The following is a 24,242-nucleotide window of genomic DNA, read 5'->3' as shown; positions in this document are numbered from 1 at the left end:
AATACCTTTTACAGGTCTTTATGAAACCCGGGAACATCACTTGCCATACTGCAACTCTGCTCCCTCCCCTTCCTGCTCCTGATTTATTGGTCCATCTCTGTGATTATGGACTATTAGTGAGACAAGGAAAGGCATGGTGGTGATCCCCAATTTACACTCCTGCTGCCCATTTAGTACATTTTAAACCACTCACCAGTTTACTTTGTCATGGTGCATCTTCTGAGGCAGCTGTATGAATAAAATTTGTAGGAAGACCAAGTTCAATGGAACTTCTTCCCGCTTCCACCATGGTTATATGTTCTGCTTGCATTGTGACAAATGAGAAGAGGTGGGGTTCTGATTTGAGTGTTTAGATAGTCGCACTTGGACTGGGCGGCATTTCAGAACTTTGCTGGTAGCTTACCTTTGTCATAGAGATACTTAAATGGGATTTCACATCAGACAGAAATAATGAGACCAGACCTGATCTAGTAGTCTTTAAAAGCGAAGTATAGGGTGTTTTTTCCCCCATAGTTCTCTTTAGGGGTCATGGGAGGACATATACAAGCCTCCTCCTGTGACCCAAAGCTCAGTATATAGGGAGCTACAGCTCACGGTATACGGAGACCGCAGCAACCGGAACGGATCCCGACAATGCTGTCATGATCCACCCAGCTGCGTGACTGACAGCTGGCTCTGCCTATGTAGAGGCAGAGCCTGCTGTACCCGCCCCCTCCACATCCGTTCCTCCACTCAGTGCTGGAGGATCGGAGGGGGGGGGGATCCCTGCAGGGAGTGGTGACTGACAGTCACTGCTCTGTGCAGGGAGATGATGGAGAAGTGAGCGAGCGATGGTATGTGTTCGCTCACTTCCCGATCTATTGAGCTGACGTGTGACAGTCTCATTGTCACAGGTCGGCTCGAACTATGAGGAGTGATTTGCACTCACCTCATAGTTCTCCTTTTTAATGAATATTTCATATTGCTCTACCAACAGCTCTGCTTAACAGAAAGAAATATGGAGGCTGCTGACTTTCTGAAAATGCTATTTGCTTGGCTCTGCCATCAATACTTTGATCTCTCCCCTATAAAAAGCAACGCAGCCAGTACAGTCGGAGCTGCAGATCTGCATACTTATTACATCACTGTGAACGTACTTCATGACCGCCAGGCAGCTAATAAGTTTAGCAAATGCATCTTTTCTCTTTGCAGGCTTCATGCGAGAATATATGAATGCATTGTTGGGCATTTCGGTTTTGTAATAATTTTTTTCTCTTGAAGGAATTTAACCTGATTGATCGCCGAGAGCTGGCTCCCCTTCAGGAATTGATTGAAAAGCTGGGATCGAAAGACAGATAGAGGATACGGCCGTGCCTTTTCCTGTGAGGGAACGTCTCCTCTCCCAGCTCTCGCACCAACTGCACCTGAAGCCATTCGATAACCTGAATGGATGCCCACTTACCACTGAACTGGGAGGAGCGCTCCACTGGAAGTCTTCCCTTTTACATAGAGATTGCCTTACCTTATTTTTGTATGAACTTTTTATAGAAATGCTTTACAAGGAACACTCCACTAAACCTAGGCCCGCCAGTCTCGCTCATGTTTGCTCATTTTCAGGTAGGGGGAGAAGAAAAAAAAAATGTTCCATTTCATTTCTTAAGGTCATTTGCTGCAGTAAACAACCTATGGACTTGGCCTTGTATACCACTTGCTATCGCTTCTTACGTTGCTTTTTATTTTACACTGTTGCTATGCTATCAGCATTTTTTTTTTTGGAAGGGTTTATGTATATCAATGTGGTTTTTTTTTTTGTTTTTTTTTTTAAATCTATCCTTGAAGTTGTAATATGTTACTGTCTTTAAAAGGATCCTGTATTGCCTTATCAACTTTAGTATGGAACAGCTGAATGTGTTTTGCACACGAGCCAATGGTGGCATGTATTGAAGTATGACGTACCACTCGGTAGGACTGCTGTACGTGTGCTTACTAATGGTAAGAAGCGGCAGCCTTTTATTCTAGAGTGGGCGTTGTTCTTGGTGTGTAATGCTCTGCCACATTAGTCTTTTTATTTCTATCATTTTTAATTGTTCTAGAAGGACTTTTTTTTTTATAAGGTTTTTAGTCATTTTCAGCAAGTTTAATCCCTTATCTCAACAAGGCAGAATATCTATTTTTTTAAAGTTATTACCATTGCCAGAAAGAGGAAGCGACTGGGCTGCAGAAACCAAGAAATGCGTGCTGTTTTATGAAGATAGAAATAAAAAAATCTAACCAATAAGAAGTGAGAAGTTTATATCTGTGATTTGAGGCATAGGTCTCCATCAAACAAAAAATATTTTTTTAACCTGCAGTAATGTACTGACGTTTATAGCGACCCGTCGCAACTCAAATTGGGTCTACAGCTATTTTCGGCACACACAAAAATAGATGGACTGCTTATGGAAACTTGTACCATATCCTTGCCTGTCTGTTCAGTGTCGTAGTAGATCATCTGCACTCCATACAGCGTTCTAAGCTTCCACAGTCATGGTGCTCACAGCGGTAACACGGATAGTGCCGTGTAACTCAGATGTATCGGATAAAAGATTACCAGCACTCTCAAAGTTCAACTTTTCGTTCCTCTTCATTGAACGTGCGTCACGTGTCATCAAAGCTTTGACGCACGTTCGATAAAGAGGAATGAAAATTCACACTTTGAACTTGGAGTGCTGGTGATCTATCCAATGCCTGCATACAGTGACATCCATCCTTTCCTTATTGGCTGGAATTATCTCATTTTTTTTTTTTTTTCTCTCAGCCAATCGAGAAAGGAAGTTATGAAAGGAAATGGGCGATTTTTTTCTAGAGTTTTCATAGTCCTAATTACTAGACTGCCGTGGCATGAGAGGGGGAGCAATGGAGAGCGCACAGCAGCTCTTATGCGGGTATTGATACTTGGAATAGCAATAGTCAACCTGCTGCTATATGTGATCCACTGGATGGTCTAAACGCACCATACTCTTTCATAACGAACACTCAAAGGGCTGGGCCTTCCTCAAATTTGTACACACGATCAGAAATGACGACTTCTCTATGCACTCTGTATACGGAGCCATTCTGCTGAATATTTTACTTTCTCCTCTATTGAGGAACACAGGATGTCTTGGGGTCCATTCACATCACATCCAGATCATCTCCAGACCAGATTGTTTCCGGACCCAAAATTCATCCTAATGTATCCCTGTGCTATTTCTGGCCTCTTCACACCAGCGCAGTCCGTTCCAGACCAGAAAAATACTGCAGGTCTGGAATTTAGCAAAGTAATACCAATAGCATGATCATAAACACAGAAAGGTGTCCCCTGAAGGACTCCAAGAAAAGGATTTTTCAGGGAGTACAACAATCCTATAGTCTTTCCCATCTTTTGAGGGGCACCGTGTCCTAAACCTTTTGTGACATCCAGAAGCAGCCCCAAAGGTTTGACCTAAGCAGCGGCTCCTACTACCAGTTAGTTTTTCCTAGGAGGATGCACTTTTTTACAGCTCCAATGCTTTTAAAGACTAACCTGTGGGGGTTTTTAATACCTTTTACAGGTCTTTATGAAACCCGGGAACATCACTTGCCATACTGCAACTCTGCTCCCTCCCCTTCCTGCTCCTGATTTATTGGTCCATCTCTGTGATTATGGACTATTAGTGAGACAAGGAAAGGCATGGTGGTGATCCCCAATTTACACTCCTGCTGCCCATTTAGTACATTTTAAACCACTCACCAGTTTACTTTGTCATGGTGCATCTTCTGAGGCAGCTGTATGAATAAAATTTGTAGGAAGACCAAGTTCAATGGAACTTCTTCCCGCTTCCACCATGGTTATATGTTCTGCTTGCATTGTGACAAATGAGAAGAGGTGGGGTTCTGATTTGAGTGTTTAGATAGTCGCACTTGGACTGGGCGGCATTTCAGAACTTTGCTGGTAGCTTACCTTTGTCATAGAGATACTTAAATGGGATTTCACATCAGACAGAAATAATGAGACCAGACCTGATCTAGTAGTCTTTAAAAGCGAAGTATAGGGTGTTTTTTCCCCCATAGTTCTCTTTAGGGGTCATGGGAGGACATATACAAGCCTCCTCCTGTGACCCAAAGCTCAGTATATAGGGAGCTACAGCTCACGGTATACGGAGACCGCAGCAACCGGAACGGATCCCGACAATGCTGTCATGATCCACCCAGCTGCGTGACTGACAGCTGGCTCTGCCTATGTAGAGGCAGAGCCTGCTGTACCCGCCCCCTCCACATCCGTTCCTCCACTCAGTGCTGGAGGATCGGAGGGGGGGGGGATCCCTGCAGGGAGTGGTGACTGACAGTCACTGCTCTGTGCAGGGAGATGATGGAGAAGTGAGCGAGCGATGGTATGTGTTCGCTCACTTCCCGATCTATTGAGCTGACGTGTGACAGTCTCATTGTCACAGGTCGGCTCGAACTATGAGGAGTGATTTGCACTCACCTCATAGTTCTCCTTTTTAATGAATATTTCATATTGCTCTACCAACAGCTCTGCTTAACAGAAAGAAATATGGAGGCTGCTGACTTTCTGAAAATGCTATTTGCTTGGCTCTGCCATCAATACTTTGATCTCTCCCCTATAAAAAGCAACGCAGCCAGTACAGTCGGAGCTGCAGATCTGCATACTTATTACATCACTGTGAACGTACTTCATGACCGCCAGGCAGCTAATAAGTTTAGCAAATGCATCTTTTCTCTTTGCAGGCTTCATGCGAGAATATATGAATGCATTGTTGGGCATTTCGGTTTTGTAATAATTTTTTTCTCTTGAAGGAATTTAACCTGATTGATCGCCGAGAGCTGGCTCCCCTTCAGGAATTGATTGAAAAGCTGGGATCGAAAGACAGATAGAGGATACGGCCGTGCCTTTTCCTGTGAGGGAACGTCTCCTCTCCCAGCTCTCGCACCAACTGCACCTGAAGCCATTCGATAACCTGAATGGATGCCCACTTACCACTGAACTGGGAGGAGCGCTCCACTGGAAGTCTTCCCTTTTACATAGAGATTGCCTTACCTTATTTTTGTATGAACTTTTTATAGAAATGCTTTACAAGGAACACTCCACTAAACCTAGGCCCGCCAGTCTCGCTCATGTTTGCTCATTTTCAGGTAGGGGGAGAAGAAAAAAAAAATGTTCCATTTCATTTCTTAAGGTCATTTGCTGCAGTAAACAACCTATGGACTTGGCCTTGTATACCACTTGCTATCGCTTCTTACGTTGCTTTTTATTTTACACTGTTGCTATGCTATCAGCATTTTTTTTTTTGGAAGGGTTTATGTATATCAATGTGGTTTTTTTTTTTGTTTTATTTTTTAAATCTATCCTTGAAGTTGTAATATGTTACTGTCTTTAAAAGGATCCTGTATTGCCTTATCAACTTTAGTATGGAACAGCTGAATGTGTTTTGCACACGAGCCAATGGTGGCATGTATTGAAGTATGACGTACCACTCGGTAGGACTGCTGTACGTGTGCTTACTAATGGTAAGAAGCGGCAGCCTTTTATTCTAGAGTGGGCGTTGTTCTTGTTGTGTAATGCTCTGCCACATTAGTCTTTTTATTTCTATCATTTTTAATTGTTCTAGAAGGACTTTTTTTTTTATAAGGTTTTTAGTCATTTTCAGCAAGTTTAATCCCTTATCTCAACAAGGCAGAATATCTATTTTTTTAAAGTTATTACCATTGCCAGAAAGAGGAAGCGACTGGGCTGCAGAAACCAAGAAATGCGTGCTGTTTTATGAAGATAGAAATAAAAAAATCTAACCAATAAGAAGTGAGAAGTTTATATCTGTGATTTGAGGCATAGGTCTCCATCAAACAAAAAATATTTTTTTAACCTGCAGTAATGTACTGACGTTTATAGCGACCCGTCGCAACTCAAATTGGGTCTACAGCTATTTTCGGCACACACAAAAATAGATGGACTGCTTATGGAAACTTGTACCATATCCTTGCCTGTCTGTTCAGTGTCGTAGTAGATCATCTGCACTCCATACAGCGTTCTAAGCTTCCACAGTCATGGTGCTCACAGCGGTAACACGGATAGTGCCGTGTAACTCAGATGTATCGGATAAAAGATTACCAGCACTCTCAAAGTTCAACTTTTCGTTCCTCTTCATTGAACGTGCGTCACGTGTCATCAAAGCTTTGACGCACGTTCGATAAAGAGGAATGAAAATTCACACTTTGAACTTGGAGTGCTGGTGATCTATCCAATGCCTGCATACAGTGACATCCATCCTTTCCTTATTGGCTGGAATTATCTCATTTTTTTTTTTTTTTCTCTCAGCCAATCGAGAAAGGAAGTTATGAAAGGAAATGGGCGATTTTTTTCTAGAGTTTTCATAGTCCTAATTACTAGACTGCCGTGGCATGAGAGGGGGAGCAATGGAGAGCGCACAGCAGCTCTTATGCGGGTATTGATACTTGGAATAGCAATAGTCAACCTGCTGCTATATGTGATCCACTGGATGGTCTAAACGCACCATACTCTTTCATAACGAACACTCAAAGGGCTGGGCCTTCCTCAAATTTGTACACACGATCAGAAATGACGACTTCTCTATGCACTCTGTATACGGAGCCATTCTGCTGAATATTTTACTTTCTCCTCTATTGAGGAACACAGGATGTCTTGGGGTCCATTCACATCACATCCAGATCATCTCCAGACCAGATTGTTTCCGGACCCAAAATTCATCCTAATGTATCCCTGTGCTATTTCTGGCCTCTTCACACCAGCGCAGTCCGTTCCAGACCAGAAAAATACTGCAGGTCTGGAATTTAGCAAAGTAATACCAATAGCATGATCATAAACACAGAAAGGTGTCCCCTGAAGGACTCCAAGAAAAGGATTTTTCAGGGAGTACAACAATCCTATAGTCTTTCCCATCTTTTGAGGGGCACCGTGTCCTAAACCTTTTGTGACATCCAGAAGCAGCCCCAAAGGTTTGACCTAAGCAGCGGCTCCTACTACCAGTTAGTTTTTCCTAGGAGGATGCACTTTTTTACAGCTCCAATGCTTTTAAAGACTAACCTGTGGGGGTTTTTTGTCTTTCAAGACTTCCCTACGCGGTTGTTGGTGTTTTCCCAATCAACTTGCAGCTATCCAGCATGGTTGTCCTCCATCTGGCTTTTGGATCATACTGCATCTGGACCCTGCTGGACTGGGTGTTAGCGGTGCTTTCCAGGCCCATTGCCTCTGCACTGGCCTTATGTCTGAAAACTCACCTAGTGAGTGGGCCATTTGGGCTGGGCATTGGAGCGCCTTCATGTTGGTCGATGGGTGCCATCATTTCCTGCGAAAAGTGTTAAGACTTTCTGGGATGGAGTACTGACATTATTTATATACAGCATTAGAGGAAGTATCTCCATATGGAACTTGATCATTCCAATCCTGCTGCCCACCTACAGTGCCCCTCTGGTTGTGAAGCTTCACCTTCTACCATGAGTACTTGCCTCTTTCCCTGAGCCTGTACACTGCTTACCCATTCTGCAGCTGCAACAGATTTGATTCCAGACACTTGGACATTCCTGCTGTTCAGGATACCCCCAGCCCCTGCACTTTCTATATTTGATTTGCCTTTAGCCTTAGAATGTTGAATTTAAAAAAGACTCTTAAAGAGTCCCTTGTCTGTGTGGGAGCAGCCTTACCAGAACATTTAAAACATCCCAAAGGCGAAAGTTCCCAATGTGGGATACTAGAAGTGAGATTTCATAGTGCTTATTTCACACAAATAGATGTGTCCAGAGATCTGCTGGCGGAAGCAGTGGATGCTCTAGTGGCTCTGGGATCCGTACACCCTGATTTATGTCTTCTGTCCCCTGAACCTTCTTCCTTGTCTACTCTGCAGGATTGAGATGGAGGGCAATCCAGTGATCTTCATTGCTCTGTACTGGCCCAGGTGGATGTGGTACATTGACTTGGTAAGACCTCTCTGATGCGTTTTGGGTTATGCCAGATCTCTCGGATCTATGTCCCAAGGACCAATTTACCATCCTGCTTTAAGGGATGGGGCATCTCTTGAGTCTGTGATTTCTTTGATGCTCAAGTCTAGGAAGTCCGTTTCCCACAAAGCCTATCTTTGGTTGTGAAAGGTGTACTTTGCTTGGTGGTAGTATAAGGGCTTTTGCTCCAGGAGTTTCTCCGTGGGGTGTTTTTTTTTTTCTACAGTTGTTGTTAATTCTAGACCAATGTTTGATGCTTGGCACTATTAAGGGCAAGATCTCTGACCCTTCCATGTTTCAGAGACCTTTTTGGCTTCCCACTCACTGATCACCTTTTGTGCAGGGAGTCCCTCTGAATCTGGTTCTTGTGTCACGGCAGAAGCCAATGTTTGAACCTATCAGAGATATCCCTTTCCCTATTCTGACCCACAAGGTTTTGTCTCTTGTGGTCATCCCCTCTGGTATGTGAGCATCTGAACTGGTGCCTTTTTACCCAGCAGGGAACCCTCTTTTGCTCTTACACAAGGACAATTTGGTGTTGGAGCCCAGGTCTTCCTGTAATCCCATGATAGTCTCTGCCTTAAATTTGTCAAAAGGAAATTTCTCGGGATGTGGGTCAGGCTGTGCAAATCTTTCAGCCAGTGCTTGTTTTATGAAGACTCCATTTCTATCAGGCTCCCCCCTCCACATCCATTACTCCACTTCCGTTACGCCACTTAGCTGATCAAAGGAGCTGGCTGGAAAATGTCAGTGTGATCAGAGCCGGCAGCCAATGAGCTACCCGCTCTGATTGGGTATTCTGCACTTTAAAGGGCTTTGCTTTTGGCACTGACCTGTAAGGTCTTAGCAGGCTCCTTTTAATGCACATCCAGCTCTGTGACTTTTGAAGTGACAAAGTGCTAACTCATGAGTTCAGTAATCATAGAAACCATTGAGACTCTGTCTTGTTCTGATGTACCTGCACAATAGCGCATTCTGATTGCTATGACACACAAGAATTTGAATTATTTCTTGGCTGTGTTACATGATTCTGAAATGTGACTTCTCTTAACAGAAACATGGTGGCTGCCAGTGCCGAATTCTCATTCTAGATTTCAGTCATTTGTAGTCAGTAACCCAGAACAAGTGTGTGGAATTTCCCCCTCTCCTCCTGTGCATGGCCCAGGTCTGAAACATCTGAAGTAGGGACAGCAGTCAGTTCCAATTCTCTTGGGACAGGTTTACTTTAACGTGGGTATAAAAATGCCAATCAATGTGCTCACTATGGAAATATTGAAATGTGCTTTTAACTGCAATTAGTGGAAGTACTGGAATATGATTTGGTATAAACCCCTTCTATGCTCCTGTATATCAGCGCCTTGCCCCCAGTTCAGCTTTAAGGGCTGTGACACCATGTCTAGACCAGATATGCATGTCGCGGCGGCGACATCTTTTCACCAGCCGCTAAAAGCGATTAATGGCAGCTCAGCCAACAGAATCACTTCCAGTGTAGAGCCGACAGTTGGCTTTACAGAATAGTCTGTTTAAAAGGGGCCTGCTGCCAGTGTCATATGCCATACATAGCTGGCAGCAAAAGGGTTAACTGGTACTATCCCTGAACACGACTTTTCTGACAGCAGAATGTTTTTCCCAAGAGGTCTACTTTAAGTGACACGGGTACTTTTAAAGGATAAGTTTGCCTTAGGACATTGTACCCTTATCCAGTTTGCCTAAAGTAACTCTCCCCCCCCCCTCCATACTTACCTGGATCCAATGGCTGCAGTTTTTTGTTTCTTTTACATCCAGGGCTGCAAGGTTCATTCTTATGGACACCCCTGCACATTACAGCTCTATAGACTTATATTGGGCTGTGTCCTGAGGCCAGAGATGAAGGCAGATGGTCCTATAGAAGGGGATGTAATGCACATGTATGGCCAGGAAAGTAAGATTAGCGGCCCTGGATGTTAACAAACACTGGAGACCCGCCCCTGTCCAGGAAAGTATGGATGTGTAGAGGGGCAACAACGAAATGTCACACTTCTCCGTTCCAATACTTTACCCTGAAACTAGTGTCATGTGACCACAACTGTCACCATGCTGCCAGAAAGTAAAATAAAAGACGACACACCAAGCAAAGTTATAGTGAATTTATTACAACATTTCTTACACTAAGTAGTAAAAAGTGTGATGTGCATACCTGCAGCTTAATAAATATACTTCTAAAACAGGGGGCACCAAACTTCAGCCCTCCAGCTGTGGTGAAACTACAAGTTCCATTGTGCATTTGCCTCTAGCTGTGAGAGTCTTGCAATGCCTCCTGGGATTTGTAGTTTCACCACAGCTGCAGGGGGCTAAGGTTCGCCTACCCCTGTTCTGGAACATCTGTGGTCACAGAGTCCAATTGGCAGTCTTGCTCCTTCGATAACTGGAGTTATACGCAGTGACATTCTTCTGCAAATACCATATAAAGTGTCTCGCACTTGGAGGGAAACGTTTCATTGTTTGGGAACAGATGTGAAGATTCTCAGGCCGTGCATGGATTTAATCTCTTCTTGTAGGGCCTAGAAATAGGAAAGACTGATTTCATGGGCATCAAACTTTATTTACAGACATAATACAACAATTCATCATTGAGGTGTAAATCAATACAGGCCAGTGATGTGCAGTAAGGTCTGTGCGAGGCATCGCCTGCTTCCCCTGATGCAGACAACATTGACCACGTGTGAGGTACACTACATTTGGGGGTTCATCCCCTTATCTTTTCTTGGTTGGTGTTGAATGATTGACAGCGGACCAAACTTGCTGGCTGCTGCTCAGATCACAGCAGCACTGTCGGCCCCTACACACAGCATCTTCCCAGTGCCCATTCTTCATGATGTACCTGCATTGTCACCCAAGAGCAGGAGTAGTCATCTAACTACAAACCCCAACATCCCATGCCTGTAACGCTCAGTCTTGCAATGTCTCATGGGACTGCTGGAGGGCTGGAGATGCCCACCCCATGCACAAGAGGAAGTGCCAACAGGGCAGTATCTACCCATCCATCAGCTCTCAAAGTCACACAAGGCCCAATGAAATAACATCTAACAGCTGGCACCGGCTGCTCGCGGAATACAGGAACAGTGACTGCAGCTGCTTTTAGCCATAAGTCACCATTTAGCCATAAATTGCCCGGCTAGTTCCATAAAAGTCAAGTAATAGATGTTTGTCGAGCTGGCAGGGTTGCCCACTGTTAGTATTTCATCCAATTCTTGTGAACTGGTCGAAAAACTCTAAATCTGCCCATAGACCGGTAGTAGAAATTCGATTATCCAATAGTTAATGGGATCTTTATTTCAAAAAAGTGACAGTTATCCAAACTCAATAATATCTGAAAATTAGTCACATGGCTAAAAAAATAAAGATCCTTATTCTTGTTTTAAAGCTTTGATACATTGAGCCAATTGCATACAAAGAAACAACGCTACACTGCAAGGAACACATGCTTTATCTGCCATCATATATTATATTATATTATCTCCCACTTCTGAAGGATTGACTTCACCCTGCAGCTCAGAGCTGTGAGAAGTAGAGAAGCTACTGCTCCCCCCTAATTAAAGTGCATACTAACTCACAACACCCTCCTCCCCCATCCCTCACCTTGTATCCGCTGCAGTTCCAGGATGAATGCAATATCAGGAAAATACTGCATTATGGCCACTAGATGGAGTGGAGGACCATAAGAAATGAATACTTCTTTCCTCTGCTGCTTAGCACCATCTAGTGGCCATAACTCGGTATTTTCCTGTTATTACATTCATCCTGGTAAAGTTACCAGTAATAGCATTTGTTTTGTCTCTTAAAGTGACACTCAATTCAGAAGTTAAACCTTCAAAATGCATTCAAGTTCCTTATCTAATAACATAAATGTATCTTATTTGTTTATCACCCGGCTGTAGATCCTCAAATCATCTCTGAATTGGTGCTGACACTGTCCTTCCTTCTGGAGGGTGGCTACTTTTGTTCCTCATGGTCCCTGTGTGTGTTGTAAAGTAGCCACCGCTCCAAGCTCGCTCTTGTGATGGACGACAATCACAATACAAATAGTAGGGATGCACCGATACCAATTTTTCGGTCCAGAGTACCAATAATTTTTTTTAAATCGGTACTCGCCAATACTGAAAGTGCCATTAAGGTAACTGAACGGCTTGTAATGACTCGCAGCCCCGCTTCCTGATTAGCCGGGAAGCCATCTCCATGCTGCTTCTTCACCAGGTGACCATCTGGCCGATCAGGAGGCCGGGCAGCGAGTCATTACATGGTGCCCAGCTTCCTGATTGGCCGGGAAACAAGTCATTACCCACCCCCCGAACTTCCTGATTGGCTGGGAAGCCAGCTACATGCTCCCTGGCCAATCAGGAAGCCGAACAGCGTGTAATGACTCGCCCAAATACTCGGTACTCGGATACTAATATCAGTATATCCCTACGAATTAGTAAAATAAACATTAGAATGTAGTCATGTAGTCCATCCATCCCGGGAGTGAGCTTGGAGCGGCGACTAGATTACAACACACATTTAAATTTACAATGAAATTGTAATAATATGAGCCCATATTATTGTTACAGTGCTACAGTGATTGCTCGGAACCCCCGAGCCTTGTGAAATAGCTATTCATTCATGAGACCCAAGACTCCATAGTGTCACCTGACCGTAAAAGATCATCCCTGGATCTCCAAAGAGATAGAAGCCAGCGGGGGGAACCAACCCACCGCCGGAGTTTGGTGGGGCGATCCCAGAATTATAGATTGCACACATAAAAGCCAACACTCACTTCATTAATCATCTGGTGTTGCAGTACTGTGCGTTTCTCTTTGAAGTCTTCAGATTCCACATGGATTTCATACATTGATCCGCAGCCTCCTGTAACATACAAATATTATTTCAATGTTGTTTGTGATTTACAGTAAAAGTTGTAAATTAGGGATTGTCCGACCTCTCATAGTAGTCCGGGGAAATCCTGTTCTAGCCGCAGCTGTCACAGTGTATTAGAATGCTGAGCGACCTCCATTATTAAAACGCAGTCACTCACTCAGCAAGATGCTCATTTAGAGGATGCTTAGCATTTTTTCTCAATGAATACCAGCTGTTCCCTGATTGGATGAGTCCAGTTGGTATCCTGCCACACTGCTTACCTAATTATTAGGGACGCACTGATACCATTGTTTACAAACAGAGTACGGATACTTTTTTCCTCATGTACTCGCCAATACCAATTAATCAATACTTTTTTTTTTTTTATTGTCATGCGTAGAGATGAGAAGGACTGGGGAAAAAAAAAAAGAAGTGTGTGGAATATGTTCTTTTACAATGATCAGGGCCTGAAAAATCCACTCATCCGCTACGAGAGGACGGTAGAGCCCGACGAGCAGCTTTACATTCAAGTGATCGCTTGTATTAACAGCTGTCACTGCCGTTCCCGAGATCCGCTGTGCCCGATGCGGCCAGGACCGGCACGGCTCTGTGACAGGAGATCAAAGGGAGTTCAATATACGAACTCCCTTTGATCTCCTCTCAGTCCCCGATTGCAGGAAGTGATGTATATTACATCACTTCCTGCATTCAGTGTCACTCTCCAGCTAGAGAAGCTGATGAAGCAGATATCTGCTTCATCAGCTTCTCTGGGGGTCCCTAGGTGACATAAGGGGTCTTGGGAGTCCCCTGATGTCTCCATAAAGAGGACCAGTCATGTAAATTGGCTATCACATAGGGGGCTTCTTAGCCCCCCCCCCCCCCCCCCCATGTAATAGCAATAAAGTTGTCTGTAAAAAAATGTAAAAAGAAAATACATAAACACGCAGATATGCGTCAGGTGCGCCTACGTGCGAAAACTACGATTGCGCCTATTGTGCCGCACATGTTACATATCGCCGCAAACATTGGAGCGAGAGCAATCATTTTAGAACCATTAATCACTGATAACACTAAACTGACGAGCAGTAAAAGCGCTTTAATCGTCGCCTATGGGCATTTTTGGGATTTTGCAGGTGTACGCAATTTTAAGGCTTGACATGTTTGGTGTCTATTTACCCGACGTGACCCTGACTTTTATGTTTTACTAAAAATATGGGTAAGAATAAATGTTTTAGAACATAACGTAGTGAAACTTTAATATACCCCCCTTCCCCCGGTGATTATATACCTCCAAAAGAAAGTTCTATCTGTCCCTAAAAAATGTTAGTCAAAAATGTCACCAGTCAGCATGACTGGCCTGTAGCCTTGCAATTTATGTTGACTGGTGAGACACCATCACATTTTTCAATCCCTGACCATGATAAATAATATATCTTTGACATGGTATTCAAACTATATAACATGACGACCTTAATGAAAGATTTGAGACTTTATGTAAATGTGTCAAATGATTGCACATTCTCTCCGCTGAAGACAAGCAAATCCCGGAATACAATTCAAGTAACACTGAACTTCTCCAACTCAAAAAGAAATATGCATTTCTGCCACTAGGGGCGCTGCAGAGGAAAGGCTCCAGTTTAGTTAGCTTTGGGGCTCCATCTTGTATTTCCTACAGTTGGGTGATTGTTGGTATGATAGTAGATGAGTTTCTGTCCTCTCAGGTAAGAGAGTACATTTGTCTGACCAATTACTTTACCTTTAGAACCTTTAAATGATTCCTAATAATGTTCTCCCCCATCCCAGTATCATGTCTACCAATAGTCTGCTCAGTAAATTGGTTTTTTCCTCCTCTCAGTAAAATGGTGAGACCAACATCAAGAGTTTGGAATCATTTCCGCAGCGCCAATCCTGCTGAGAGCAAAGCTGCAATGTGCGAATATAAAATACAATTCTAAAAAGAAAAAAAGTTCCATTTATTTCCGGATTAAGCTGAACTTTTATGGCAAGTATAATACTTTTATATACACAGCATCTCACGGTCCCAGTGGAACAAAATTACTTTCAATTTATTAAACTACTCCACTCCAAAAACTTCCATTTGTTCCTTGGAAATTATTATTTTTTTTCTTATGGCTTTAAAATTTCCGGAAATTTGACATCTCTAGCCGTTGTTCTAAAAAACAATACAGACTAATGATTTTAGGAGAGGTGTGACGCGCGAGGGCCCAGTCCCAGCTGCAACCCTGGTAGTTCTGCCACTGAACCCAAGCTGTAGAGGGACTACAAATCCCAACAATACATTATACAGCAATGCCGAATGGCAACGGCTATAGAGGACTACAAATCCCAGCAACACATTATACAGCAATGCGGAAAAACATGAAGCTTCATGCTCTGGGGTGCTGACCTGATGTCTCCATCTGAGGATTTTAGGAGGTCTGTGCAGGGAGCTGTGGGGGGTGTCACCAGGGGTCCAGGCAGTGGGGCTCCCCAGGAAGGAGGAGATGTGTGGCAGGCACCATGTGGTTCACAGGAAGGCTGCGGAGGTCCCCTGCAAAGCGCATGATCTCAGGCAGCCACTTCAGTAAAAAAATTTAAAGCGCCGCTATCAGTCTTTAGTATCGGAGCATTTTCACCAGTACGAGTATTTGTAAAAAAAAGCCCGGTATTGGTGCATCCCTAATATTAGGGATGTCCCGATACCAGCATTGGAATCGTAGCCAGCTAAATTAGGACCCCACCTGGAGCTCCTCCCACTGGACCAGCGCTGCCGCTGACTCGTCCCTGCTCTCTCCGGCACAGTGAGTGAGGGCAGATTTGGGGGGGTTCTATTATGCAACTACCGTATATATTGCCTGCACTGTATTAGCAGTATATACTCTATATGTACTACAGTAGCACTGCTAATACAATGCAGACAATACATAATAACATGAATGGATTAAATGATCTGTATGTAACCCTGTACTAGGGATCATTTAACCCATTCATGTTAGCAGAGGATCATTGTAAATGTATTGTTGCAGGCACTCTATATGTACATGTACTATATACTACAGAATATAGAATGCACTTCTCTATTGCTGCAGTGTATTCTATATGTAGTGCATGTACAGTACACATCCCCAATACACTGCAGCATTAGTTACTGTGCTAATATGAATAGGTTAAATGATCCATAGTACAACTACATGTTATGTACTATGGATCATGACTTAACCTATTCATGTTAGCAGGGCAGAATTGTGAGCGCCTCCCCACAAGCTGAGCACCGAGATGCGATGCAGCGATCCTGCCCAGCGCCGACTACAAGAGGCACAGGGATCGGAGTGAAACTGTGAGTGAGGGAAGCTGGGACGGGGCTGGCTGTAAATCTATTGCTATAGTGTACTGGACGTGTGTAATGTATATGTAGTGCATATATACAGCACACACCTCCACTACACTCCAGCAATAGAGTTACAATTCTCCACTGCTAACATGAATAGGTTAAACCATGATCCATAGTACAGAACATGTAGTTGTACTATGGATCATTTAAAGTCACCTGTCCCTTTAAGAAAAAGTATCGGTAATTGGTATCGGCAAGTACATGAGGGGATGTACTTGGGTCTGAAAAAGTGGCATCGGGACATCCCTACCTAATATATATCTATAGACAACACACACACACACACACACACACTGGACTACTGTCAGTATATATAAATCTGTAAAGCTGGAGTTGTGCTTTAAATCAGATGCAGGGCAAGCACAGGGGCACCGTGGTCCCGGACACAGGACAATGCTGGATAATCAGATGCAGGGCAAGCACAGGGGCACTGCGGTCCCGGACAAAGGACAATGCTGGATAATCAGATGCAGGGCAAGCACAGGGGCACCGTGGTCCCGGACACAGGACAATGCTGGATAATCAGATGCAGGGCAAGCACAGGGGCACCGTGGTCCCGGACACAGGACAATGCTGGATAATCAGATGGAAATAACGGATGTTTTGCAGACAATATAATTGTGTTTCGGGATCTCCATGAAGTAAACAGATCAGCTCTGTGTCCCCCCCGGCCCCTCCATTGTTCTAGATTACACACAATGACATTGGCTTCCCTCATTGTACAATTTCCATGGAATCCAGGACAATGGGACTCATTAGGAGATCAGAGGATTGTGCGTCCTTCCTGTTACCTGAAATGTCCACAACTCGAACTTGTGAAGCCCGGGGGAATTTGGTCTTCAGCACTTGTGTGATCCTCTGCTCCCCTTCTGTCCTCGAAGCAAAAGGTCTGGTCATGTTACACAGGACGCAAGTCTGCAAGAGTCACAGGAGAGGCTTTGTCATATAAGCACCGAGCCGCATAGGACAGAGCGACTACTAGGTAAAAAAAAACATTTCCACAATGCAATGGAGAGGAAATATCTAAAGCCAGAATTACACTGCAGACGGGTTAAATCCTCTGGCAGTTTTTATTTCCTGTCTGTGTCCTATTATAGATCATTATCCTCACGTCCTGTCCCACAGACACAACAGGAAGCGAGATGAAATCTCCTCTCAGACAGATATCCCCGGGTATCCCCCCTTTGAAGAATATTCCACCTATTCCCGCTCTGGTGACAACTTTTAGTTTTAGACTTTCACTCTCAGTCCCAATGGCAATAATCACCAGAACAGAGAGAGTGTGCGGGGACACAAACAGCAATAAGAACCTGACAGATGTTCTATCGCTTCCATAATCCATCCAAAAATAGCTTTAGATACACTTTAACCCGTTCATTACTTTTTTTTTTTAAGCACTCCAGGCAGAATAAAATGTAACCCTTACAGTGGGGCTACCCCCCACCCACAACATTCCCCTCCCCCACACTCCAAGGGTTAAGTGCTAAAATAACAAAAAAAATGGTCACCGGAACCTCTGTCCATGCCATGGGGGGACGTCCGGGGCTGGGGGCATGCCATCCAGGGGAGACGTCGGAGGCTGGGGGTAGGCATGCCAGGGGAGACGTCGGAGGCTGGGGGTAGGCATGCCAGGGGAGACGTCGGAGGCTGGGGGTAGGCATGCCAGGGGAGACGTCGGAGGCTGGGGGTAGGCATGCCAGGGGAGACGTCGGAGGCTGGGGGTAGGCATGCCAGGGGAGACGTCGGAGGCTGGGGGTAGGCATGCCAGGGGAGACGTCGGAGGCTGGGGGTAGGCATGCCAGGGGAGACGTTGGAGGCTAGGGGTAGGCATGCCAGGGGAGACGTATTGCAGCACAATGTGACAATACAATAACATGCAGCGCTGAAGAAACATCACAGTGGACCCGGCTAAGAATGATTTGTTTTCAGAAAAGATTCACAGCCCAGCAAGAGGGATCCAGTCTACAGGCTGAAATGAGCCCTTCAGAGGCTCCATCGCTGAGCTGCCTTGTCCCCCCCCCCAGTACTATGAATAAAGCTCCTCAACTCACCCTCGTCCTCGCCATCAGGTGCCCAGCTGCCCACATGATCCTTCTCCGTCCAGCTACCCAACTGATCAATGTCAACACTCTCCGGCAATATGCACAGCTGAACGAGTCGCACACCCGTGACGTCAGCCGCCGCAGGGCGGCCATGTTTGTTTAGGGCTCGGTCGTATCCTTCCGTTTGCATTTTGTTTTTCCTGATAATTTGCTTTATTATCTTCCGCTAGTTACCCGAGAAAGAGAAAAATAATTGCTTCGTTTTGTATTTATTCCGGTTTTTTGTGGAAAGTACCAAGAACGCGTCTTAAGGGTCAATTCAAGGCCAATAAATTACGTAAATTTGTCTGACATTATAGAGGCGGGGCGAGATGAGGTCATCACTGGGCGCCACCATTTACTGCGGACTAGAGCTGGCTCTGCGGTGATATATAGTGTGCGTTCAGCAGGGGGCGCTGGTGCTATTGCGGTAACTGCAGGAGAAGGAATTGCTCCTATGAGCATCTGCGACCAATATTGAGGGACCCGGAGAGTGTCAACTCTTCAATCAAAGAAGACCTGTCATATGAGCAATACATGAGGCTGCCATTTCTGACCTGTCCTTCTAAATAATACTGCTTGCCTTGATTCGACCGCTCGCCTTGAGCAATTTGATGTGCGCTCATACAACACCTTCAAAACATGCATCGCGCTTGCGGTGCCACTTTTTGTTAATGACACCCTAAATGTGGCCAGTAAAATGCAAATTTTTCCTGTCCGTGGACGCGCATCAAACGCACACAAAAATGCAGGACGCTGAAAATGCTGTGTAAGCTGGTTTGCCGCGCTCGTTCCACCTGTGCCACCCAACCAAATCAATGGGTGACGAGCAATGGGCAAAAAAGTGTGTGTTTGCGTATTGCGTAGTGTGAACGGGGACTAAGTCACAAGTCTGGACATAATGTGACCTCCCTCTGACACCCGATCTATATACTTGTTCTGGGTCAGTGGCTTAGAAAGTATTGAGGCTGAAAGGTCACCTCTGTGCCTGTTCTGCAATATGGCCACTAGATGGAGCCGAGCAGTGGCCCTAATGTGCTTGGGATCTAAGTTCATAGAGCTGTTCACTCTGCGAACGTTTTAGAAATACACCTCTGTGCCTGTTCTGCAATACAAAGCCTGCCTGGTCGCCCTTTTATTCATTTTTATTTAAAGGAGAACCTTGAGGTGAGTGATTTTCACTCACCTCATAGTTCTAGCCGACATGTGACAATGAGACTGTCACAGATCGGCTCAGTAGATCGGGAGGTGAGCGAACACATACCGGCGTTCGCTCACCTCTCGATCCTGTCACGGCTCTCTGCTGTGAAAAGGGAGGGGCTGGATTCCGCGCTCCGATCCGCCAGTGCTGACTGGCGGAGGGGGTGGGTACAGCTGGCTCTGCCTTTAGATAGGCAGAGCCAGCTCTCAGTCACTCAGCTGGGCAGATCGCGGCACAATTGTCGGGATCCGCTTCAGCTGCGGTGTCTCAGTATACCGCAAGCTACAGCTCGCAGTATACTGAGCCTAGGGTGACGGGAGGACGCTAGTTTGTGTCCTCCCGTTACACTAAGGAGAACTATGGGGAAAAGCATTAACCCCATAGTTCTCCTTTAAGTTCCACTATAAAGAGACCCTGTCACATGCCTAACCAGCTATGCATACTAAGTAAAGTTATAACAATGGGTCAGGCTCCCTTTCTTAATCAGGTTCCCTCTCCAACTGTGTTGGAACTAGACCTATTATTGTGTGTGTGATATCCGGTCAGTCATACCCAACCCTCGGTGATGTTCCAGCTCTCTGGGCACCATGTCTGATATGCTCGAGAGCCTTTTTCATAGAATTGTCTTGGCGAGTGATTCATGAGGTAGGTTTCCTGAACCCTCTCCATTTACACCAGATTAGGGCTGGCGTATAGAATGTGATAACGCATGTGCATATCTATGCACACATACTAGGGCCAGTTTAGACCGGACGCAATAACCCTACCAGAATGTATTTGGAGTGTGGGTGCAAACCAACCCAAGCACAGGAAGAATATGCAAACTCCATGCAGATAGTTTCTTGGCTGAGATTCAAACCAACTACCCCATTGGTTCAAGGCAGGAGTGCTAACCACTGAGCCACCGACCTATTATGTAACTACGTATAAGACTTCTGGTGGTAATGAAGGCGCTGTGTTTCAGAGGGGTGCAGCTCCCCCTTCCCAGGCCTCAGTGTCACCCGTGGTCCTGGCAGTGGTTAGGGAGCTGCATATGAACTTTAAGGTCTGTCAGTGTAGATTCTTCAAGGCTTCTAGGACCATAAGGGCCCCGGAGGGTCAGCAGCTGCATCTCTCCAGCCCACAGAAAGTCCCACTCTCTTGGAGTGTCAGAGATGGTTATAAATATCAGGCGGGTGGTGAAATGGACAAAGAGAGGGAGCCTGGTGCATTGTTTTAAATACCTGTGCACAGTAAGCTTATCTTGTTAGGCATGGGGGCGGTGTCAGGGTCTCTTTAAAGGAGGGATGTCCAAACTCCGGCCCTCCAGCTGTGGTGAAACTACAAATCCCATGAAGCATCTCTCTCCAGGAGTCATGTTTGTGGCTGTGAGAATCTTGAAAAGCCTCAGGGGATTCGTAGTTCCACCACAGCTGGAGGGCCGCAGTTCAGACACCCCTGCTTTAGAGGAATTACAGAGCAGCCTTAATCCTGGCCACCCACCTTCCCAATCATTGGCTTTGTTTGCTCATTTCCAGCAAACAAATGATTGAAAATGGGGTGGAAATAAAATGTAATCACCTCAGTATCATTGTTAATCAGTTCCTACCCCAAATCTTCATTATGTGGTCACATGAAACCAGCAAACATTGACCAACTATAACCATGTGGCCATATAAGGTCAACGCCATCAAAGCTACAGGTGGGGAATTCCTCAGAAAGAACTTTCTTCTGGGTTCAGAGAAGCTCAGGATCAGACCGGGTTCGGTTTGAAATCCAGAACATACACAAGGCAACCTAGGGAGAAGACTAGGGCCCGGTGGATGTCCAGGGTGCCAGTAAACCAGAGAGACAATGGAATTGCTGAAAGCCAAGGAAGGAATCACTCGTTCAGGGCTAAGCAATCTATGTAACGGTCTTCTTGCTCCCAGTTTTCCCACCAGACATTAGAAGATTGTACACCTCCCAGTTCTCTCCCTGTTCCAGAAAATATTCAAGCCAGCGGATCAGCATGTCAGATAAGAGACTACCACCTATGCACCTATGAGAGGTATTACTCTCCGGTCAGGTTCCTGTAAGATGAGGGCCTAGTACCATGGGTAAGACATACTGTACATCCCAATGTGTGGACACAGTACAAAGTGAAATGTCAGGGTAGTGGTCGGAGAAGCTTTATTTCAGCCCGTGCTTTTGTTGCTTGTCGCATTTCTTCCCATAATGCCGTTCCAGCTGATCATAAAGGAGAGAGAAGTAACAATGACCTTGATTTACTAGCAAACCTTGTTACATTTACCTGGGTGTTGGGTTTAGTCATTTCTGGTTAGTGCTTTCCCCGTATTCTGGGAGTATTTGGTGTAAAGGGTGAAGAGATTTCCTGATCCTTATTTGGGCTTCATTCAGAACCAGCAGTTTCGGCATGAAAGTGGACCTGAACTCAGGTAAAGGTTTGCTTTGTTACAAGGAAGATCTACAAGTGTTGATTATCTCAAAGCAGTAGTCTGAATTCCTCCTGAAAGATTGCAGCGCACTTCCTGGGATGTGAGGGTGCCTGGGCTCTCCTGTCTACACCCTAATAGCTGTATATCTGCTGAGTGAGATCTAAGCCACTGCTACCTCTGACTGCTGGTCTCAGAGATGGTGATGTCACTACTGTGCTGCTCACTGTTCTCCTTGCTGGGGGCTCTAACATGAGGAAGCAAACCCCTGTCCCTACCAAGATGGCTGCCTCCACACAGGGACACAGAGCAGAACAAGCAATGGTAAGTCAGCAATGGGGAAACGATCAGCTGCAGGGAGACCACAAGCAATACCGGTGGCTGGTCTTTTGCCCTCTGCTTTCCTTTTTTAGGTACAGCTTCAAGGAAACCAGGGCGCCGAGCAGCAGGACACCGCAAACAAACCTAATGTATATCTTTATTTTTGGATAGAAACTTTTTTGCTGTCTGTGTCCCATTAGAGAGATCACTCTTCCCTTCCTGAACCATAGCCACAGGAAACAGGAAGCAATGTGGAAAATTCTCAGATAATTGTCATGACAAAAAGGGTCAGCATTGAAAGATTTCCCCTTTATCCCTTGACCCGGCAACTAGAATTTTTGGAACTTCCTTTTATTCAGTTCCTGTGACAGTGGTTACTAGATACATTGAGAGGGATATTATAGGTGTCACATACCGGCCCTAGAGATTGAGAACTGAATGACCAAGAACTGCTGATCGCTCAGCTCACGGCTTCTCCCTGCACAGAGCAGTCATTGTCAGTCTCCACCCCCTGCAGGGATTCCCCCCCTCCACTCTCTGTTCCTCTAGCACTCATTGGAGGGACAGACAGAGGAGGGGGCGGGCACAGCTGGCTCTAGAAAGGCAGAGCTATCTGTCAATCAGGCAGCAGGGTGGATCCCAATAATATTGTCAGGATCTTTCCCGGCTGCAGCACGGCTCTGCACTGTCAGCATATAGCAGGCAGTAGCCCTCTGTATGATGACTTTGGGTCACAGGAGGACATTAGTAAAATCTACTCCTTTGACCCAAAAGAGGACAAAAGCAGCTGTAACTTGTCGGCTCTATGGATTGAGAACTGAGCGATCACAAACCACTGATCGCTCAGCTCACGACTTTGCCTGCAGAGAGCAGTGACTTACAGTCACCCCTCCCCTCTCTGTTTCCCCAGCGCTCATTGGAGGGACAGACAGGGGAGGGGGCGGGCACAGCTGGCTCTGGATCTAGAGAGGCAGAGCCATCTGTCAATCAGGCAGCGGAGTGGATCCCGGCAATATTTTCGGGATCTTTCCTAGCTGCAGCTGTGCTGTCAGCATATAGTGGGCAGTACCCGCTCTGTGCTGACTTTGAGTCACAGGAAGACATTAGTTCTCTTTTGGGTCACAGGAGTAGATTAAGTAAAGGCAAAAAAAAGGTTTGACCTTAATTCTTAAGGGGGAGCCGAAAAACAGACCATAGAGCAAGTGGTACCTGAGGAAGCATAAGGAACAAGTTTGTGCACACGCAGCCCCACCCCCTTTGCGACACACGCCTCACTGTCACTGTCACGCCTGCTTACCAATAAGTTTGATAGTTCCCGTGTGCAATGAGTTCCTCAGGCCGCCATGGCCCATGTTACCACCACACAGGATTACCACAAGCAATAGGTGATTTTTAGGCGATCCCTGAAGGCCATTCTAACAATGTTTGCCAATTTTTATGGCCACAATAATAAAATGCTTTATTTTGCCAAATCCATCAAACCAGTCTGTGTAAAATGTAATAATACATTTTTTGGGTCAGCGCACTAAGCTACAATTTATTCGTTGTTTGCCATAATGATCGTTAACTCTAACCACGTGGTTGTCATTTTCAGCTCTAAGGAGCAACGACTGTAGAAAATAACGATCGTTATGGCAAATAATGATGCTTATAGCTTTGCAAATTGAGAATTTTGTCTCTTTCATTTACCCATCATGAACCACGAACCATCATTTTGCATTTTTTTTTATTTTCATGTATTGCCCAAGTAAAGGTTGAAATGAAAAAAAAAAAAGCCACAGCTTATAGTTCAGGCCGAAAAACAAAAAAATAAAAAAACCCACACAGAGTTTGAGTGCAAAAAATAAATATAAAATTTATTAAAACACCCACAATATTTTAGTTATCAGGAATAATACATTTCACAAACAAGATGCTTGTGAAAATTATAATAAAATACAGAAAAGAAAAATGAAGATTCATACTTGTAATTTTTTAGGCACCCTAAAAAT

General features: G+C 45.0%; 2 protein-coding genes across 2 annotated transcripts in view; one reads left to right on the top strand and one right to left on the bottom strand.

The window, feature by feature from the left end:
• MOB1A (MOB kinase activator 1A) overlaps nt 1–1,838 on the top strand; it is a 27,348-nt gene extending 25,510 nt beyond the window's left edge. The window contains exon 6 of the mRNA XM_018564837.1: nt 1,261–1,838. Within this exon, the coding sequence (XP_018420339.1) occupies nt 1,261–1,338 (78 nt within the window). The 3' untranslated portion in view covers nt 1,339–1,838. The remainder of the gene's footprint in view (nt 1–1,260) is intronic.
• An 8,436-nt stretch (nt 1,839–10,274) lies between these two features.
• Nucleotides 10,275–18,440, bottom strand: BOLA3 (bolA family member 3). Its single transcript, XM_018564840.1, has 4 exons — nt 18,286–18,440; nt 17,026–17,149; nt 12,764–12,852; nt 10,275–10,511 (listed from the first exon to the last, which is right to left on the bottom strand). Exons 1-4 carry the CDS (start codon nt 18,427–18,429, stop codon nt 10,446–10,448), a joined length of 423 nt encoding a protein of 140 aa, XP_018420342.1. The 5' UTR covers nt 18,430–18,440; the 3' UTR covers nt 10,275–10,445.
• Nucleotides 18,441–24,242: the final 5,802 nt, after the last annotated feature.

This window comes from Nanorana parkeri, unplaced genomic scaffold, assembly GCF_000935625.1.
Source record: "Nanorana parkeri isolate BGI_ZX_2015 unplaced genomic scaffold, ASM93562v1 scaffold786, whole genome shotgun sequence".
In the NCBI taxonomy this organism is placed as follows: Eukaryota; Metazoa; Chordata; class Amphibia; order Anura; family Dicroglossidae; genus Nanorana; species Nanorana parkeri.
The sequence above is the reverse complement of the archived record's forward strand: the minus strand, read 5'-3'. Positions and strand labels throughout refer to the sequence as shown.